Source organism: Panthera pardus, unplaced genomic scaffold, assembly GCF_024362965.1.
Source record: "Panthera pardus isolate Hobbes unplaced genomic scaffold, ASM2436296v1 HiC_scaffold_6, whole genome shotgun sequence".
NCBI classification, from domain to species: domain Eukaryota; kingdom Metazoa; phylum Chordata; class Mammalia; order Carnivora; family Felidae; genus Panthera; species Panthera pardus.
The window spans coordinates 87,349,177-87,368,898 of record NW_026526991.1 but is presented as its reverse complement, the minus strand read 5'-3'; the positions used below and the strand labels follow the sequence as shown (position 1 = coordinate 87,368,898).

At 39.1% G+C, this 19,722-nt stretch overlaps 2 protein-coding genes across 8 annotated transcripts in view; one reads left to right on the top strand and one right to left on the bottom strand.

The window, feature by feature from the left end:
* The window catches only part of LOC109268694 (pyridine nucleotide-disulfide oxidoreductase domain-containing protein 1), a 29,831-nt gene extending 24,002 nt beyond the window's left edge, over nucleotides 1-5,829 (top strand). For both annotated transcript variants that reach the window (XM_019452165.2, XM_053895956.1), the window contains 4 exons: nucleotides 860-972; nucleotides 1,834-1,956; nucleotides 4,086-4,223; nucleotides 4,819-5,829. In XM_019452165.2, coding sequence (XP_019307710.1) covers nucleotides 860-972; nucleotides 1,834-1,956; nucleotides 4,086-4,223; nucleotides 4,819-5,067 — 623 coding nt within the window. In that variant the 3' untranslated portion in view covers nucleotides 5,068-5,829. The remainder of the gene's footprint in view (nucleotides 1-859; nucleotides 973-1,833; nucleotides 1,957-4,085; nucleotides 4,224-4,818) is intronic.
* The window catches only part of LOC109268695 (ATP-dependent DNA helicase Q1-like), a 65,044-nt gene that overhangs the window by 11,744 nt on the left and 33,578 nt on the right, over nucleotides 1-19,722 (bottom strand). For 3 of the 6 annotated variants that reach the window (XM_019452169.1, XM_019452167.2, XM_019452168.2), the window contains exon 3: nucleotides 5,732-5,794. The exons of 1 other annotated variant lie outside the window; for it this stretch is intronic. In XM_019452169.1, coding sequence (XP_019307714.1) covers nucleotides 5,732-5,794 — 63 coding nt within the window. Of the gene's footprint in view, nucleotides 1-3,304; nucleotides 3,535-5,731; nucleotides 5,795-19,722 lie in introns of those variants that run through there. 2 more of the 6 variants (XR_002080738.2, XM_019452166.2) reach the window with 1 other exon arrangement.

The following is a 19,722-nucleotide window of genomic DNA, read 5'->3' as shown; positions in this document are numbered from 1 at the left end:
TGGAGCCCACTTTGGATTCAGTGTCTCCCTCTCTCTCTCTGCCCCTCCCCCACTCATGCTGTGTCTCTCCTTCAAAAATAAACTTAAAAAAAAGAGTAAACGTGAAATCATTACTTAATGTAAGTCATTTCCTTTTCACTACTTAATCTTCAAGTTTCCTAATAATTGATATAGTGAGCATCACATTTTACATGGCATTCATGGTGTTTTGCCCACCACAACTCTGTGAGTCAAATGAAATATCTTGCAGATCAAAAAGAAACTAAAAAAACCTTTATGCTTTCAGAGATGAAGTGACTTCCCCCAAATCAGATTGAAAATCTGTAATTTGGGACTAATTCCTATTCCACATCTCCTGTGAGACCTACCACTATTTGAAGAAATACACTCAAACTAGTGTGTAATATTCCATTGTTTTGAATTCTTTGAATTTTTCCACGGGAAGAGTTAATGTTACAGTTTGACTAAGAACAGTAAGGGAAAACATTGAAAAATGAGTAATGTAGTTGGGCTAAACTCTCTGGAGTATATAATGTATTAATATTTTTAGATAAATTATAAAGTGATTATCAATTTAAATTTACTTTGTTAGAAAAGGTCTAGGTCTAAATTTGAAGGGAAAATGTTTAGAATGCTGTAATGTTATAAGTATACCCAAAACAAGGAGATAATGTTGATTGTATTATAATTGTTTTAGCAAATGTGCCTTATAAAAATTATTAAGCAGTGTTGTTTTAAAGTACTCTCCTGCCATTTTCTTTCACCCTTTATTCTAGGTATTATAGTCACATAATGCTATGGATAACTTGTGGTGATTACATTGGAGAATAAAGGTTTTGTTTATTTTGTTTTGTTTTAGAAGTATGGCCTGTATATGTGGAATTGACCAGTGAAAAGATATACGGCTGTGATTTCATTGTCAGTGCTACAGGAGTTACACCAAATATAGAACCTTTTCTCTGTGGCAACAATGTAAGGTGAAGTTTTTTTTTGTTTTTTTTTTTTGTCCTGCTGTGAATATTTTTATATTTTTTTTAATATTTATTTATTTTTGAGAGAGACAGAGAAAGAGTATGAGCAGGGGGAGGGGCAGAGAGAAAGGGAGACAGAATCCAGGGGAGGCTCCAGGCTCTGAACAAGCTGTCAGCACACAGCCTGAGACGGGGCTCAAACTCACAAACTGTGAGATCATGACCTGAGCTAAAGTCAGATGCTTAACTGACTGAGCCACCCAGGTGCCTCATGCTGTGAATATTTTTAAAGTACTGTATGAAATTTAACTTTCAAGCATAAGTAACTGTTCCTTGCTTTAGTGTAAAACTGTAATTTATGGAAGGTGAAAACAATTTAGATCATATTCATGTTTGGATTTGCAGTATTTCTTATTGCGTAAAGTCCTTAAGCAGCTAACATCCCAGCATAAATGTCATCATTGATGGAACATAATGCACAGTTCATTTGTCTAAAGGTTGGTAAGAGACTGACACCTATGAATTCTTACAAGTGATTCTTGTAGAGAAATGCTAAAATGCTAAATGCCTTTTAGCATTTAAAGCTCACAAAACTGGAATATTGTAATTATGAGTGGGGTAGTCACGGTTACTGAGTGTTCCTGATGTTGAAAGTCTAAGAATTTTTGAGTTGGTCTGTCTTAGTAGCATTTTGATCCCCTGGAAATTGAGCTGAGTTATCTAAACTTTTCAGCTATTATTTACTTTCTCATTAAAGATCAGCATACCAAGGTGTACAAATGTGACTTGTTCTTTTACTTCAGAATGACAAAGCCATCTTTCACTTTTCTTCCCATGTGTTCTCATAAGGAACATTGTTTAGTTTGATCTAGGCGAAGATGGTGGCCTGAAAGTGGATGATCACATGCACACGTCTCTCTCTGATATCTATGCTGCAGGTGACATCTGCACTGCATCATGGCAGCCCAGCCCAGTGTGGCAGCAGGTAAGCCAGCATCCAGGATCACATCTTCGTATCAGAGATTCCATCTGACGGTAAAGGAGTTGCTACCAGCAAATCTAAATATCTGGTTTTCCAACTTTTTTACTTTAAGAAGCTGTCATAGAGTTTTTTGTGACAATTAAAGAATTTTCCCTTTCGGTAAGTTATTATATAGTGATGGAACAGTAGTTTATCAGCACTGTCCAGTGGAACTTTATGCGATGACAGAAATGTTCTGTACCTTTGCAGTGTCTAGTCAGGTAGTCACTAACTACGTATCTCTATTGAGCACTTGAGTTTAAATAGCTACATGTATCTAGCGTCTGCCAGACTGGACAGCACAGCTTTAGATTAATAATTACTGAGGTATAAACCATGTAGATAAATGATGACCCTATTCTGTCCCTGTGAGAACTGTGACTGAAAAAATTTCCTATAGTAAACAGCCTTCCTCAGCTGAACACCTCCATTGAACTGGACATAGACTTCCTCCTAATGGTGGAGGAGAAATCCTTGAGGAAGATACTCAGACCGTGGTCATAGGTGAGGTGGTCTCAGGGGGAGGAGAGACACAGTAGATGTTACAGATAAAAGACCCAGGCAACACTCCGTGTGAGACCAGCTCCACAGGTAGGGATATTACTCCTTCAGATCAACCATGGAGTGTGAAGTAGCAGAAGAGCTAGATGTATTTTAAGAGGCAGCTTCATTACTTTGTGTGTTTTTACCTACAGCAGAGCTGACAATCATATAAAAGTGCTTTTAGCCTAGGGGCGCCTGGGTGGTATAGTCAGTTAAGCGTCAGACTCAGCTCAGGTCATGATCTCACGGTTCGTGAGTTTTTAGCCCCACATCAGGCTCTGTGCTGACAGCTGGGAGCCTGAAGCCTGCTTTGGATTCTGTGTCTCCCTCTCTGTCTGCACACCCTCCACTCATGCTTTGTGTCTCTCAAAAAATAAATGTTAAAAAAAATTTTTTTTAATTTTTTTTTAAAAAGAGTGCTAGCTTGTTTTCAGTTTTCTCTGTAATCATTCTCTTTCCCTTTGTGACAGATCTGTCATAAACTCTGAGTTTGTGGGATTTTTTTAACGCTTTTAAACCGTTTAGGATAAATTACATCCTTAATGGGTGTCATAAACTCTGGTATAGTCCGTGTCCAAAAATGACAAGGGTCTCTTGAGTGAATCTAATAGACCCTGTCTCTTAATTTGCAGAAGCAGTAAATAATAAATAAGTACACTAATTCATTTGTTTTACACAGTCCGAGACACAGACTGAAGGGACCTTGAAGCTGGTATACATTGTTTATGTTTATAGAGGAGACTGAATTAAAAAAAAAATCTATCAGAAATGATTGTGGTATTAGTTTTGCACACAAAAGGACATTACTAATTGCTTAGTGTAGGCTAGCTTATTTAAATCTCTTAATAGCCATTGAATAGGTGGTATACATTTTTGTTTCAGGCGAAGAAACTGAGGCTCAGTTAAATAAGTAGAAATAAAAACTTAAATATGTAGAAGAGTTGGTATTTAAATCTCTTGACTTCCAAGGCCAGTGTTCTATGCAGGATCACTGATAACCTAAGGGAAGAATTTAAAATGAATTCCCAGCATTGGTTGCTGAAATCTGGTAACATTTCTTGAGGCTGTTAGGACACCAACTAATATATCGATCTGCCTGACCACTGAGGTTTTATTGCATGAGAAGCCTTAACTATATAGCACCAAAATCTAAGGATTAGGAAAAGGAATGAATTTTTCAGTGATCATTTCTCATCTCTATTTATGCTGATGATAAACTTACTCTGTGAGAGGAGACCAGTTAATTAGTATTATTCTTCCCTGGTGTACCCTGAAATGTTTTAGTTGTTATAGTTTATTGAAACGTACAGAGTTGGTATCATCCTTTAATTTTAGAATTCTCAAATAGCGGAATCCGTTTTGGTTAGTGTGGAATGGTGATTGCTTCTATGGCAAAGACAATCCAGCTGGTCATCTGACTAGCTAGATGTAACCAATCTCAAGGACTCTCAATATTGAAGCCCTTTAAGCAATTCTGTAAGGTTAAGGTGCTAGCATTTTTTAAGTATGGACAATGAACATTATATCTCATAACATTTTTTTTATTTCAGATGAGGTTGTGGACCCAGGCTAGACAGATGGGGTGGTACGCAGCCAAGTGCATGGCCGCAGCTGCTTTAGGACAATCTACTGACATGGACTTCAGCTTTGAACTTTTTGCTCACGTAACAAAATTCTTTAACTATAAGGTAAGATAAACAAAGTAGTTCCTTTTTCTGCTTGTTCGCCTTTAATTATGTAATTTTATCATTTGAGTAAGTAAATATATGGTTTTAGTCATTTTACAAAAAAATGACATCTCATTTCTTGCAAATCAGTACCTGGTATTACTGCTGGTCTTAATTCCTAATCACCACCTACCTTCCTACGATACTATTTTATAGTTAAAGGTGGGGGTGGGGGGGCATCTCTTCTAGACTTACTCCCTGTTGATGCATGTCTGCATTTCATTTGAGATCCATCCTTGTCTTGTAAGGGGAACTAATAGCTGTCATACTCAAGAATGAACTAGGTACTCTGCCATACTTATTTTACTCTGAGGCAAGTTTTTTCTTGATAATTTACTGATAAGGAAGAACACACGTAAGACTTAAGGAGATTAAATCATGACTCTAAGCTAATGTAGTCCAGATCCTGCATATTTGCTAATTCACTAGATATTTTTAATGTTCATATATAGATTGTGTGTTAGTGTCATCTGTATAATAAATGCAGTGCTATTCTAGCGTAATACAGTGTAACTACATACTGTGTTTCCTTTTTGTACTTTATCCCTGCATTTAGGTTGTATTGCTGGGAAAATACAATGCACAGGGCTTAGGTTCAGATCATGAATTAATGCTGAGATGTACCAAAGGACAAGAATACGTCAAAGTCGTCATGCAGAATGGGCGCATGATGGGAGCTGTCTTAATTGGTGAAACTGATTTAGAAGAAACATTTGAAAACTTAATTTTAAATCAAATGGATCTTTCATCATATGGAGAAGATCTGCTAGATCCCAATATTGATTTAGAAGATTATTTTGATTAATAAAAGCATTTCAAGAGCTACATAATGTTCCAAATAATACAAAGTCACAATAAGGTAAAATTTAATAGAAGTGATAATGATTTCAGTGGCAAAGTTTTAAAATATATTTTTTCTAACTTAAAACCTAGCACTTAATGTAAATTTAAGTTATTCATTTCTAATTTAGCTTTGGGGCAGATTCAGCTAGGTTGTGATCTACTTAGCCAACAACTTGGCCTGGTACACCAGAATCATTCTGATTGAAATGTTAGGGCTGTGGTTTCAAGAGGCTTATAGTTTGGTTTTACTTCTAGAAATGTAGCAATAGCTTACTTACTAATATCATTTGTATTGATACTTTATTCCTTTTGCATTTGGATTCCACAGCTGTTAAAAGCTGAAATCACTCCCTTTGTAATAAGCCTATATATTCCACGTGATAACACTGCTATCAACAGTTAGTTATGTAAAAATAATACGAGTTTATGTGAACTTTACATTTGTCTCATTTTATACTGTCAATTTTTATAAATCATGATCTCAAGTGTTCAAGCCTTCAATATTAATGAAATTGTCTTAAACTACAAAATAATGGTGTATACGTGCATAAAATGTTTTCTTGGAAAATTCAGAAACACTCTCTTCTTAGATTGCTGAAGCATGTTTGCAGACTTTTGGAAGTTACCTGAATTGTTTTCTTCCCTCTTTATCAGCTCCTTTAGAATGATAACGTTTGAAGTGATTCAGTCTACAAACAAAAACAAACACTTTGGTAAAAACTCAGCTGTTGCATTTTCTCTTCAGATTAATAGTCCTCCTGGGTCCTTCTATATCGGTTAGCTCTTTAGTTAAGTGTCGGTGGCCTAGTTTTTGGTCTTCAAATATCTACTCAAATGTGAGCCCTATCTTGAAGGGATATGTTGTCTGAGAAACCCTAAATCTATGGACACAGTGGTACACAGCATGGTTTCACAGGCTTGAGAGTATTGGTTCAACCTTTGCTGCGCAGGCAGACTTCTCAACCAGTGTTGATCACAACCGGTATTGTGAACAAGTCCTCTGCCTACTTCAGGATCTTGATTAGATCTCTGCAGTATGCTGTTAGATGTTTCTTCTTTCACATGCTATAATGAAATAGGCAACTGGGATTTGGGAATTACAAGGACAGGCTATTCTAGTTATTAAACTGGCTTAAAATGAGTCCTCAACATGAGCCACCCTAAACACTGATTTGTTAATTTGTTCTGAACTAAAATTAGGATATTCCTCAAGTCTGTCACTAAACTGTTATAGTCTCTGTAAGACATTGTTGAATTTACAGAGATGTAAAGAAAATAACCTGGTTACCAGAAGGCCTTTGGATATGCTCTAGGAACCAGAGTGTCTGCCAGACATGATTGAGAGATACTTAGAATCAGTCTGTTCTTCATATTTACCTGATTTGTGCTCATTACACAATATTCTGGAAACTGTGGCTTCCTAGGTACACAGTTTAGAGACAAGAATGTCCTCATCATCAGATATTCATAATTATTGATTCTAGTACCCTGATTTATATATCAGACTCTTGTTAACTGGTGAGTATAGCACAGCATAATAAACGCAGAAGTTTCTCTGGTTGCAAATTTAAGACCATAGTTACCTTCACCCACCAGGTGTCAGAACTCTGTGAGGGGGAACTGGTTAGTCCAGCTCTTCAGATAGAACAAACATGCAGGATGAAAAAAAGTTCAACTACAGCACCCAAACACTGCTATCTATATTAGTGTCTTATGAGTGATTAGCCATTACCTGGTTCAAAAATAATTCACTCTTTTGCATGAAATTTCTCTTTCCAATCAGCCACTATAAACTCTTAGAGATTAGTCTTTTCTTAAATAGCATTTCTATTCAGAGGGATTTAAACTTTTCCCTTCATTTCTTAAAAATTTAACATGCCCTTAGTACAGCAATATAGATCCATACACATACCACTTATCCTTTTATCCTTTTATTATTTTACTGTTTTAAAACTGTGTTACTTTTGAATCTAGAACATGCTGTTCACAGCTTGCTTAATCTTTTAAATCCATTTTGGGATCTAGTATTGCCCCCATGTAGTCCTAGCTATATATATTAGCCTATAAAGATTTAAAAACAATGAACTAGGGAGTGTTCCAATCCAAGATGGCAACATAGGAAGATCCTGAACTGGGCGCACCAAATCTACACCTGTTTATAGGCAACTCCTCTTGAAGAACTGCGGACTGACTGAACAGCTTCTGTACAATAAAAGATATACCACATGGAGAACAGCAAGAGAGACAGACATGGTAACCAAGGGTACCCACCCCTGATGCTGCAAACTGTAGTGGGGAGGATAGTAATGAGGTACCAGGAGCAGATTCATCTACCCTGGGCCACAGAAAATAAAAGCCCTGGCTTAAAAGAGCAACTAGAATATAAAGTAGCCCTTGAACCCTGCTAAACGGGAGGGGAGCTGCTGCAACTCTCTCTGGGTTGGAAGGTCTAACATGTGCCACAGCTTATGCACCTCCCACAACCTTGACAGCATAGATGGGAGCAGGGTCCAGGTGTCCTAACCAGCCTGCCACCTCAGTAAGCCCTGACACCAGCCCCAGCTGTCCCACCAAGGCAGCCCCATGGTCGTGCATACCAGGAAGCCCTGGTCGGTGCTCACTATAGCTCCAACTATCTCACCACACTGAGGCAGGCACAAAGCACACTGGAACACTTCAGGCCTGCACCACTGTGGTTTCAGACAGCTTTTCAGCACACCCCCAGCTGATGCCTTTTTTCAGCTCCAGCTGCCCTGCCAGGACACCCACACTTGAGCTTCCTTGCAGGGCACCCTCCATACAGAGAACCCTAGAGTGACCCCAGCCTATGCCCATTTCAGCTATAATTGTCCAAGTTGTCCCCTTTACAAAGCACCCAGTGACGTGCCCAGCCAGCAACCCACCTCAGCTCCAACTGCCCCCGTCAAAGTACCTTCTGCACATCCCAGAACACCCCAGCTTACACCCACTTGGATTTCAGCCATCCTGCCAGGGTGCCCTCTGCACGGAGAACCCCAGGACTACCCATGGCTTGCACCCACTTCAGCATTAGCTTTCCTGCCAGGGCACCCAATGCCAAGAGCCTCAGGACCCACCCCCAGCCCACACCCACTTAATCTACCACTCTTCTACCAGGGCAGCGCCAGCAGGGGGTACACTGCAACCCCCATCCCATGCCAGACAGCAAAAGTCACCAGATACATACAGTCTACACAGAGGACAACCACACATAAAGACCATTCCTTCAAGTTTAGGAGGAGTAGCTCTACTGTCTAATTCATAGAAACAAACACAAAGTTAAGCAAAATGAGACAGAGGAATGTGCTCTAAATGAAAGAACAAGACAAAACCTCAGAAAAAGAAAATGAAATCAAGATAAGCAATATGCTTGATGAAGAATTTAAAGTAATTGATCATAAAGATGTTCACTGGACTACAGAAAAGAGTGGGAGAACTCCATGAGAACTTTCACAAAGAACTGGAAAATAAAAACCAGAGTTGAAGAATACAACTGAAATGAAAACTACACTAGAGGGAATCAAAAGTAGATTAATGATGCAGAAGAACAATCTGGGAGATGGGGTAATGGAAAGCAGCCAAACTGAACAGCAAAGATAAAGATTTTTTTTTTTTTTCTTAAGCAAAATCTATGCCCAGCGTGAGGCTTGAACTCACAACTCTTTGATCGAGTCGCATGTTCTACCTATTGGGCTAGTCAGCTGTCCCCCTCCTGCCACCTGCCCCAAATAAAGAATTTTTTAAAATGAGGATAGGTTAAGGGATCTGTTGACAACATCTAGTGAACATTCATATTATAAGGACCCCAGAAGGAGAGAAAGGGGCAGAAATTTATTTGAAGAAATAATAGCTGGAAACTTCCCAACCTAAGGAAAGAACTAGACATCCAGATTCAGGAAGCATTTTAGAGCCCTCCCTAAGATGAACTCAAGGTCCACACCACAACACATAATTAAAATGTCAAAGGCTAAAGAGAGAGAATTGTAATAGTAAGAAAGAAGGAAACCCCTTAAAAGCTCTCAGCTGATTTTTCAGCAGAAACTTTGCAGGCCAGAAGAGTGGCATTATACATTCAAAGTGCTGAACGGAAAAAAACAAACAAAAACAAATAAAAAACCCTACATTCAAGAATACCTGACAAGATTATCATTCGGAATTCAAGGAGAGAGAGTTCCCATACAAAAGGTAAAGGAATTCATCACCACTAAACTGGCCTTCCAAGAATGCAAAAGGGACTTCTTTAAATGGAAAAGAAAAAAACATATTAGACATAAGGAAACTATATATAAAAAGATGTAAAACTGGCAACATAAACCATGGAGAGGGGAGTGAAAAGGAAGTTCTTTTCGAATGTGTTATAAATGCCCATGAATTCAATATAGACTGCTTTATATTTAGGATGTTCTTTATGAACCTCATGCTAACCACAAACCCAAAACCAAATTAGGTTAAAAGAAAAAAAGAAAAAAAAAAGGAAAAAGTACAGTATATGGGATATAGTCAGTGGTATTTTAACAGTGTTGCATGGGGACAGATGGTAGCTACATTTGTGATGGGCACAGCATAACAGAGTTGCTGAATCATTATGTTGTACTTATAATATTGTGTGTCACCTACACTCAAAGTGAAAAAAAGGGGGTGCCTGAGTGGCTCAGTAGGTTAAATTAAGTGTCTTGATTTTGGCTCAGGTCCTCATCTCACAGTTCATGAGTTTGAGCTCTGTTTTGGGCTCCTCTCTCCCCCTCCCTCACTCTCTGTCCCTCCCCTACTCATTCTCTCCCTCTCTCTCTCTGACAAAATAAATATTAAAAAAAAAAGAAAAGAAATGAAATGAGGGGTTCCTGGGCAGCTCAGTTAAGGGTCCAACTTCAGCTCAGATCGTGATTTCATGGTTCGTGAGTTCGAGTCCTGTGTCCGCCTCTGTGCTGACAGCTCAGAGCCTGGACCCTGTTTCAGATTCTCTGTCTACCTCTCTCTCTGCACCTGCCCCCTCACACTCTGTCTCTCTGTCTCAAAAATAAATAAACATTAAAAAAAAAAAATTAATGAAAAGAGAAAGCCAAATATAATGCTACAGAAAGTCAGCAATCACAAAGAAAGCTAGGAACAGAGAAAAGATACAAAACACCCAGAAAACAATCAACAGAATGACAGTAAGTATACAGCTATTAATAATTGCTTTAAATGTAAATGGTCTAGGGGCGCCTGGGTGGCTCAGTCGGTTAAACGGCCGACTTCAGCTCAGGTCATGATCTCTCGGTCCATGAGTTTGAGCCCCGCGTTGGGCTCTGTGCTGACAACTGAGAGCCTGGAGCCTGTTTCAGATTCTGTGTCTCCCTCTCTCTGACCCTCCCCTGTTCATGCTCTGTCTCTCCCTGTCTCAAAAATAAATAAAATGTTAAAAAAAAAATTTTTTTTTTTAAAGTTTTTGTAAGTGCTTTGAAATATCATTTTTTTTTATTTTTTTTATTTTTTAATATATGAAATTTACTGTCAAATTGGTTTCCATACAACACCCAGTGCTCATCCCAAAAGGTGCCCTCCTCAATACCCATCACCCACCCTGCCCTCCCTCCCACCCTGCCCTCCCTCCCACCCCCCATCAACCCTCAGTTTGTTCTCAGTTTTTAACAGTCTCTAATGCTTTGGCTCTCTCCCACTCTAACCTCTTTTTTTTTTTTTTTTTTTTTTTTTTCTCCTTCCCCTCCCCCATGGGTTTCTGTTATGTTTCTCAGGATCCACATAAGAGTGAAACCATATGGTATCTGTCTTTCTCTGTATGGCTTATTTCACTTAGCATCACACTCTCCAGTTCCATCCATGTTGCTACAAAAGGCCATATTTCATTTTTTCTCATTGCCACGTAGTATTCCATTGTGTATATAAACCACAATTTCTTTATCCATTCATCAGTTGATGGACATTTAGGCTCTTTCCATAATTTGGCTATTGTTGAGAGTGCCGCTATAAACATTGGGGTACAGGTGCCCCTATGCATCAGTACTCCTGTATCCCTTGGATAAATTCCTAGCAGTGCTATTGCTGGGTCATAGGGTAGGTCTATTTTTAATTTTCTGAGGAACCTCCACACTGCTTTCCAGAGCGGCTGCACCAATTTGCATTCCCACCAACAGTGCAAGAGGGTTCCTGTTTCTCCACATCCTCTCCAGCATCTATAGTCTCCTGATTTCTTCATTTTGGCCACTCTGACTGGCGTGAGGTGGTATCTGAGCGTGGTTTTGATTGGTATTTCCCTGATAAGGAGCGACGTTGAACATCTTTTCATGTGCCTGTTGGCCATCCGGATGTCTTCTTTAGAGAAGTGTCTATTCATGTTTTCTGCCCATTTCTTCACTGGGTTATTTGTTTTTCGGGTGTGGAGTTTGATGAGCTCTTTATAGATTTTGGATACTAGCCCTTTGTCCGATATGTCATTTGCAAATATCTTTTCCCATTCCGTTGGTTGCCTTTTAGTTTTGTTGGTTGTTTCCTTTGCTGTGCAGAAGCTTTTTATCTTCATAAGGTCCCAGTAATTCACTTTTGCTTTTAATTCCCTTGCCTTTGGGGATGTGCCGAGTAAGAGATTGCTACGGCTGAGGTCAGAGAGGTCTTTTCCTGCTTTCTCCTCTAAGGTTTTGATGGTTTCCTGTCTCACATTCAGGTCCTTTATCCATTTTGAGTTTATTTTTGTGAATGGTGTGAGAAAGTGGTCTAGTTTCAACCTTCTGCATGTTGCTGTCCAGTTCTCCCAGCACCATTTGTTAAAGAGACTGTCTTTTTTCCATTGGATGTTCTTTCCTGCTTTGTCAAAGATGAGTTGGCCATACGTTTGTGGGTCTAGTTCTGGGGTTTCTATTCTATTCCATTGGTCTATGTGTCTGTTTTTATGCCAATACCATGCTGTCTTGATGATGACAGCTTTGTAGTAGAGGCTAAAGTCTGGGATTGTGATGCCTCCTGCTTTGGTCTTCTTCTTCAAAATTACTTTGGCTATTCGGGGCCTTTTGTGGTTCCGTATGAATTTTAGGATTGCTTGTTCTAGTTTCGAGAAGAATGCTGGTGCAATTTTGATTGGGATTGCATTGAATGTGTAGATAGCTTTGGGTAGTATTGACATTTTGACAATATTTATTCTTCCAATCCATGAGCAGGGAATGTCTTTCCATTTCTTTATATCTTCTTCAATTACCTGCATAAGCTTTCTATAGTTTTCAGCATACAGATCTTTTACATCTTTGGTTAGATTTATTCCTAGGTATTTTATGCTTCTTGGTGCAATTGTGAATGGGATCAGTTTCTTCATTTGTCTTTCCGTTGCTTCATTGTTAGTGTATAAGAATGCAACTGATTTCTGCACATTGATTTTGTATCCTGCAACTTTGCTGAATTCATGTATCAGTTCTAGCAGACTTTTGGTGGAGTCTGTCGGATTTTCCATGTATAATATCATGTCATCTGCAAAAAGCGAAAGCTTGACTTCATCTTTGCCAATTTTGATGCCTTTGATTTCCTTTTGTTGTCTGATTGCTGATGCTAGAACTTCCAGCACTATATTAAACAGCAGCGGTGGCAGTGGGCATCCCTGTCGTGTTCCTGATCTCAGGGAAAAAGCTCTCAGTTTTTCCCCGTTGAGGATGATGTTAGCTGTGGGCTTTTCATAAATGGCCTTTATGATCTTTAAGTATGTTCCTTCTATCCCGACTTTCTCAAGGGTTTTTATTAAGAAAGGGTGCTGGATTTTGTCAAAGGCCTTTTCTGCATCGATTGACAGGATCATATGGTTCTTCTCTTTTTTTTTGTTAATGTGATGTATCACGTTGATCGATTTGCGAATGTTGAACCAGCCCTGCATCCCAGGAATGAATCCCACTTGATCATGGTGAATAATTCTTTTTATATGCTGTTGAATTTGATTTGCTAGTATCTTATTAAGAATTTTTGCATCCATATTCATCAGGGATATTGGCCTGTAGTTCTCTTTTTTTACTGGGTCTCTGTCTGGTTTAGGAATCAAAGTAATACTGGCTTCATAGAATGAGTCTGGAAGTTTTCCTTCCCTTTCTATTTCTTGGAATAGCTTGAGAAGGATAGGTATTATCTCTGCTTTAAATGTCTGGTAGAACTCCCCTGGGAAGCCATCTGGTCCTGGACTCTTATTTGTTGGGAGATTTTTGATAACCGATTCAATTTCTTCGCTGGTTATGGGTCTGTTCAAGCTTTCTATTTCCTCCTGATTGAGTTTTGGAAGAGTGTGGGTGTTTAGAAATTTGTCCATTTCTTCCAGGTTGTCCAATTTGCTGGCATATAATTTTTCATAGTATTCCCTGATAATTGTTTGTATCTCTGAGGGATTGGTTGTAATCATTCCATTTTCATTCATGATTTTATCTATTTGGGTCATCTCCCTTTTCTTTTTGAGAAGCCTGGCTAGAGGTTTGTCAATTTTGTTTATTTTTTCAAAAAACCAACTCTTGGTTTCGTTGATCTGCTCTACAGTTTTTTTAGATTCTATATTGTTTATTTCTGCTCTGATCTTTATGATTTCTCTTCTTCTGCTGGGTTTAGGCTGCCTTTGCTGTTCTGCTTCTATTTCCTTTAGGTGTGCTGTTAGATTTTGTATTTGGGATTTTTCTTGTTTCTTGAGATAGGCCTGGATTGCAATGTATTTTCCTCTCAGGACTGCCTTCGCTGCATCCCAAAGCGTTTGGATTGTTGTATTTTCATTTTCGTTTGTTTCCATATATGTTTTAATTTCTTCTCTAATTGCCTGGTTGACCCACTCATTCGTTAGTAGGGTGTTCTTTAACCTCCATGCTTTTGGAGGTTTTCCAGACTTTTTCCTGTGGTTGATTTCAAGCTTCATAGCATTGTGGTCTGAAAGTATGCATGGTATAATTTCAATTCTTGTAAACTTATGAAGGGCTGTTTTGTGACCCAGTATATGATCTATCTTGGAGAATGTTCCATGTGCACTCGAGAAGAAAGTATATTCTGTTGCTTTGGGATGCAGAGTTCTAAATATATCTGTCAAGTCCATCTGATCCAATGTATCATTCAGGGCCCTTGTTTCTTTATTGACCGTGTGTCTAGATGATCTATCCATTTCTGTAAGTGGGGTGTTAAAGTCCCCTGCAATGACCACATTCTTATCAATAAGGTTGCTTATGTTTATGAGTAATTGTTTTATATATCTGGGGGCTCGGGTATTTGTCGCGTAGACATTTATAATAGTTAGCTCTTCCTGGTGGATAGACCCTGTGATTATTATATAATGCCCTTCTTCATCTCTTGTTACAGCCTTTAATTTAAAGTCTAGTTTGTCTGATATAAGTATGGCTACTCCAGCTTTCTTTTGGCTTCCAGGAGCATGATAAATAGTTCTCCATCCCCTCACTCTCAATCTAAAGGTGTCCTCAGATCTAAAATGAGTCTCTTGTAGACAGCAAATAGATGGGTCTTGTTTTTTTATCCATTCTGATACCCTATGTCTTTTAGTTGGCGCATTTAATCCATTTACATTCAGTGTTATTATAGAAAGATATGGGTTTAGAGTCATTGTGATGTCTGTATGTTTTATGCTTGTAGTGATGTCTCTGGTACTTTGTCTCACAGGATCCCCCTTAGGATCTCTTGTAGGGCTGGTTTCGTGGTGACAAATTCCTTCAGTTTTTGTTTGTTTGGGAAGACCTTTATCTCTCCTTCTATTCTAAATGACAGACTTGCTGGATAAAGGATTCTCGGCTGCATATTTTTCCTGTTTAGCACACTGTAGATATCGTGCCAAGCCTTTCTGGCCTGCCAAGTTTCAAAGGAGAGATCAGTCACGAGTCTTATAGGTCTCCCTTTATATGTGAGGGCACGTTTATCCCTTGCTGCTTTCAGAATTTTCTCTTTATCCTTGTATTTTGCCAGTTTCACTATGATATGTCGTGCAGAAGATCGATTCAAGTTACGTCTGAAGGGAGTTCTCTGTGCCTCTTGGATTTCAATGCCTTTTTCCTTCCCCAGTTCAGGGAAGTTCTCAGCTATAATTTGTTCAAGTACCCCTTCAGCACCCTTCCCTCTCTCTTCCTCCTCTGGGATACCAATTATGCGTATATTATTTTTTTTTAGTGTATCACGTAGTTCTCTAATTTTCCCCTCATACTCCTGGATTTTTTTATCTCTCTTTCTTTCAGCTTCCTCTTTCTCCATAACTTTATCTTCTAGTTCACCTATTCTCTCCTCTGCCTCTTCAAGCCGAGCCATCGTGGATTCCATTTTGTTTTGCAATTCGTTTAAAGCGTTTTTCAACTCCTCGTGACTGTTCCTTAGTCCCTAGATCTTTGTGGCAAGAGATTCTCTGCTGTCCTGTATACTGTTTTCAAGCCCAGCGATTAATTTTATGACTATTATTCTAAATTCACTTTCTGTTATATTATTTAAATCCTTTTTGATCAGTTCATTAGCTGTTGTTATTTCCTGGAGATTCTTCTGAGGGGAATTCTTCCGTTTGGTCATTTTGGAGAGTCCCTGGCGTGGTGAGGACCTGCAGTGCACTTCCCCTGTGCTGTGGTGTATAACTGGAGTTAGTGGGCGGGGCCGCAGTCCGACCCGATGTCTGCCCCCAGCCCACTGCTGGGGCCACAGTCAGACTGGTGTGTGCCTTCTCTTCCCCTCTCCTAGGGGCGGGATTCACTGTGGGGTGGCGTGTCCCGTCTGGGCTACTTGCACACTGCCAGGCTTGTGTTGCTGGGGATCTGGCGTATTAGCTGGGGTGGGTAGGCAAGGTGCACGGGGGCTGGAGGGGCAGGCTTAGCTCGCTTCTCCTTAGGTGATCCACTTCAGGAGGAGCCCTGTGGCAGCGGGAGGGAGTCAGATCCGCTGCCGGAGGTTTGGCTCCGCAGAAGCACAGAGTTGGGTGTTTGCGCGGAGCGAGCAAGTTCTCTGGCAGGAACTGGTTCCCTTTGGGATTTTGGCTGGGGGATGGGCGGGGGAGATGGCGCTGGCGCCTTTGTTCCCCGCCAAGCTGAGCTCTGCCGTCCGGGGGCTCAGCAGCTCTCCCTCCCTTTGTCCTCCAGCCTTCCTGCTTTCCGAGCAGAGCTGTTAACTTATGACCTCCCAGATGCTAAGTCGCGCTTGCTGTCGGAACACAGTCTGTCCGGCCCCTCCGCTTTTGCCAGCCAGACTCGGGGGCTCTGCTTGGCCGGCGAGCCGCCCCTCCGCCCCGGCTCCCTCCCGCCAGTCCGTGGAGCGCGCACCGCCTCGCCGCCCTTCCTACCCTCTTCCGTGGGCCTCTAGTCTGCGCTTGACTCCGGAGACTCCCTTCTGCTAATCCTCTGGCGGTTTTCTGGGTTCTTTAGGCAGGTGTAGGTGGAATCTAAGTGATCGGCAGGACGCGCTGTGAGCCCCGCGTCCTCCTACGCCGCCATCTTCCGGAACCCCCCAAAAAAATTTTTTTTTAATGTAAATGGTCTAAATGTTCCACTCAAAAGACATAGGATGGTGGAATGGATTAAAAAATCAAGACTCATCTATCTGTTGCCTAAGAGACTTGCTTTGGGCCTAAAGACACATACAGACTGAAAGTGAAGGGATGGAAAAACTTATTAGGCAAATGAAAGCAAAAAGAAAAGCCAGAGTAGCAGTTAAAATAAACTTTAAAACAGACTGTAACAAGAGTCAAAGAAGGGCATCACATAATAATAAAGGTACCAATCCTATGTATGCACCCAACATACGAATCTAGATACATAAGGCAAACATGAGCAGACAAAGGGAAAAATTAATGGTAATGTAGTAATGGTAGGGAACTTTAACTCTCCACTTATATCAATGGATAGATCATAAAGGCAGAAAGTCAACAAGGACATTGTCTTTGAACAACACATTAGACTAGATGCACACAATAGACACATACAGAACATTCCATCCAAAAGAGCAGAATACACATGCTTTCAAGTGCACATGGAGCATTCTCTAGAACAGAGGCATTAGGGGACAAAATAAGTCTAAGTAAATGTAAGAAGACTGCATCTTTTCTGAACACAACAGTATGAAACTAGAAATCAATCTAAAGAAAAAAAAAATATACAGGTGGAGGGTAAACAACATGCTACTACACAAAAAATACATGGAGACAAAGGGAAACGGAAACACAATGGTTCAAAATCTTTGGGACACAGCAAAAGCTGTTCTAAGAAATTTATAGCAATAAAAGCCTACCTCAAACAACAAGAAATTTAACCTTATGCCCAAAGGAACTAGAAAAAGAACAAAACCCAAGATAAGTAGAAGGAAGGATATAATGAAGATAAAAGCAGAAGTAAATGAAACAGAGTTTAAGAGAAACAAAGATCAAGGAAACCAAGAACTGGTATTTTGAAAAGATAAATTAAATTGATAAACCGTTACCCAGACTCATTGAGAAAAAATAAGAGAGGACTCAAATAAAATCAGAAATGAAAGAGAAGTAACAACTGACACCATAGAAATACAAAAGCTTGTAAGAGTATTATGAAAAATTATATGCCAACAATTGAAGAACCTAGAATAAATAGGTAAATTCCTAGAAACCTATAGTTTTCCAAAACTGAATCAGGGAAAATGGAAGTCTGAACAGACCAATTACTAGGAACAATACAGGAGTGATAATCCAAAAACTACCAATAAAGGTCCAAGATCACATGCATTCATAGGTAAATTCTACCCAACACTTAAAAAAGAGTTAATGCTCCAAGGAGGAGTTAATTCTCCTCAAACTATACCCAAAAAATAGAAGAGAAAGGAAAGCTTTTAAATATATTCCATGAGGCCAGACTTACCTTGATACTAAAACCAAAGACAACAGACAAAAAGAATACTATAGGCCAATATCCCCAATGAACAAAGATGCAGAAATACTCATCAAAACATTAGCAAACCATATTTAACAATACATTAAAAAGATCATTCAACAGTCAAGTGGAATTGATTCTGGGGATACATGGATAATTCAATACTGGCAAATCTATTACATATTTATAAGCGGAAGAGTAAAAACCATATGATCATCTCAATAGATGCAGAAAAAGCATCTGACAAAATTCAACATCTGCTCATGACAAAAAGTCAACAAAGTGAGTTTAGAGGGAACACACCTCAACATAATAAAGGTCATACGTGAAGAATTTGCAGCTTACACTTAATGATGAAAAACTGGGAGCTTCTCCACTATAATCAGGAGCAAGACAAGGATGTCCACTCTCATCACTTTTGTTCAACATAGTACTGGAAGTACTAGCCACAGCAACCAGAAATAAAGGAAACCCATATTGGTAAGGGAGGAATTAAAATGCCACTATATGTAAGTAAAAAGAACTATGCAAAGAAAACCCTAAAGACTTCACCAAAAAGTATTAGAATGAATTCAGTAAAGTTGCAGGATACAAAATTAATACACAGAAATCAATTATGTTTCTATACACTAATGAAGTAGCAGAAAGATAAATTAAAAACATAATTGCATTTACAATTGCACTACACATAATAAAATACCCAGGAATAAACTTAACCAGGAAGGTGAAAGAACATATACTTTAATGAAAAAAACAATGATGAAAGAAATTAAAGGTAACATAAGCAGATGGAAAGATATTCCATGCTTATGGATTGGAAGAATACTGATAAAATTCCTAATACACAAAGCAATCTACAGATTCAATGCAATCTCTATCAAAATACCAATAGCATTTTTCATAGAACTAGAATAATCCTAAAATTCGTATGGAACCACAGAAGACCTCAGATAGCCAAATAAATCTTGAGAAGGAAGAACAAAGCTGGATTTCACATCCCAGATTTCAAGATGTAGTAGAAAACTGTAATAACCAAAACAGTATTGTACTAGCACAAAAATAGATGCAGATCAATGGAACGGAATAGGGAGCCCAGAAATAAATCCACACTTACATGGTCAATTAATCTATGACACAGAATGCAAGAATACACAATAAAGAAAAAGTCTCTTCAATAAATAGTGTTGGGAAAACTGGACAGCTACATGCAAAGACTGAAACTGAACCACTTTCTTAACACCATACATAGAACCAAAGTCAAAATGGAATAAAGACCTAAACGTGAGAGCTGAAACCATAAAATGCCAGAAGAGAACATTAGGCAATAATTTCTTTGACATCAGCCATAGTATAATTTTTCTGAATATGTCTCCTAACACAAGAGAAAACAAAAGCAAAAATAAATTAATTGGGTCCACACCAAAAAAGCTTTTCCACAATGAAGAAAAACAAAACTGAAAGATAACCTACTGAATGGGAGAAGATATTTGCAAATGACATATCCAATAAAGGGTTAGTATCCAAAATATGTAAAGAGCTTATAAACTCAAACCAAAAAAGCGAAATAATCCAATTAAAAAAAATGGGCAGAAGACCTGAACAGACTTTTTTCCAAAGAAGAGTTACAAATAGCCAACAGACACATGAAAAGATGCTCACCATCACTAGTCATCAGGGAAATGCAAATCAAAACCACAATGTGGGATCACTTCACACATTGCCAGAATAGTTAAAATCAGAAACACAAGAAACAAGTGTTGGTGAGGATGGGGAGATAAGGGAAT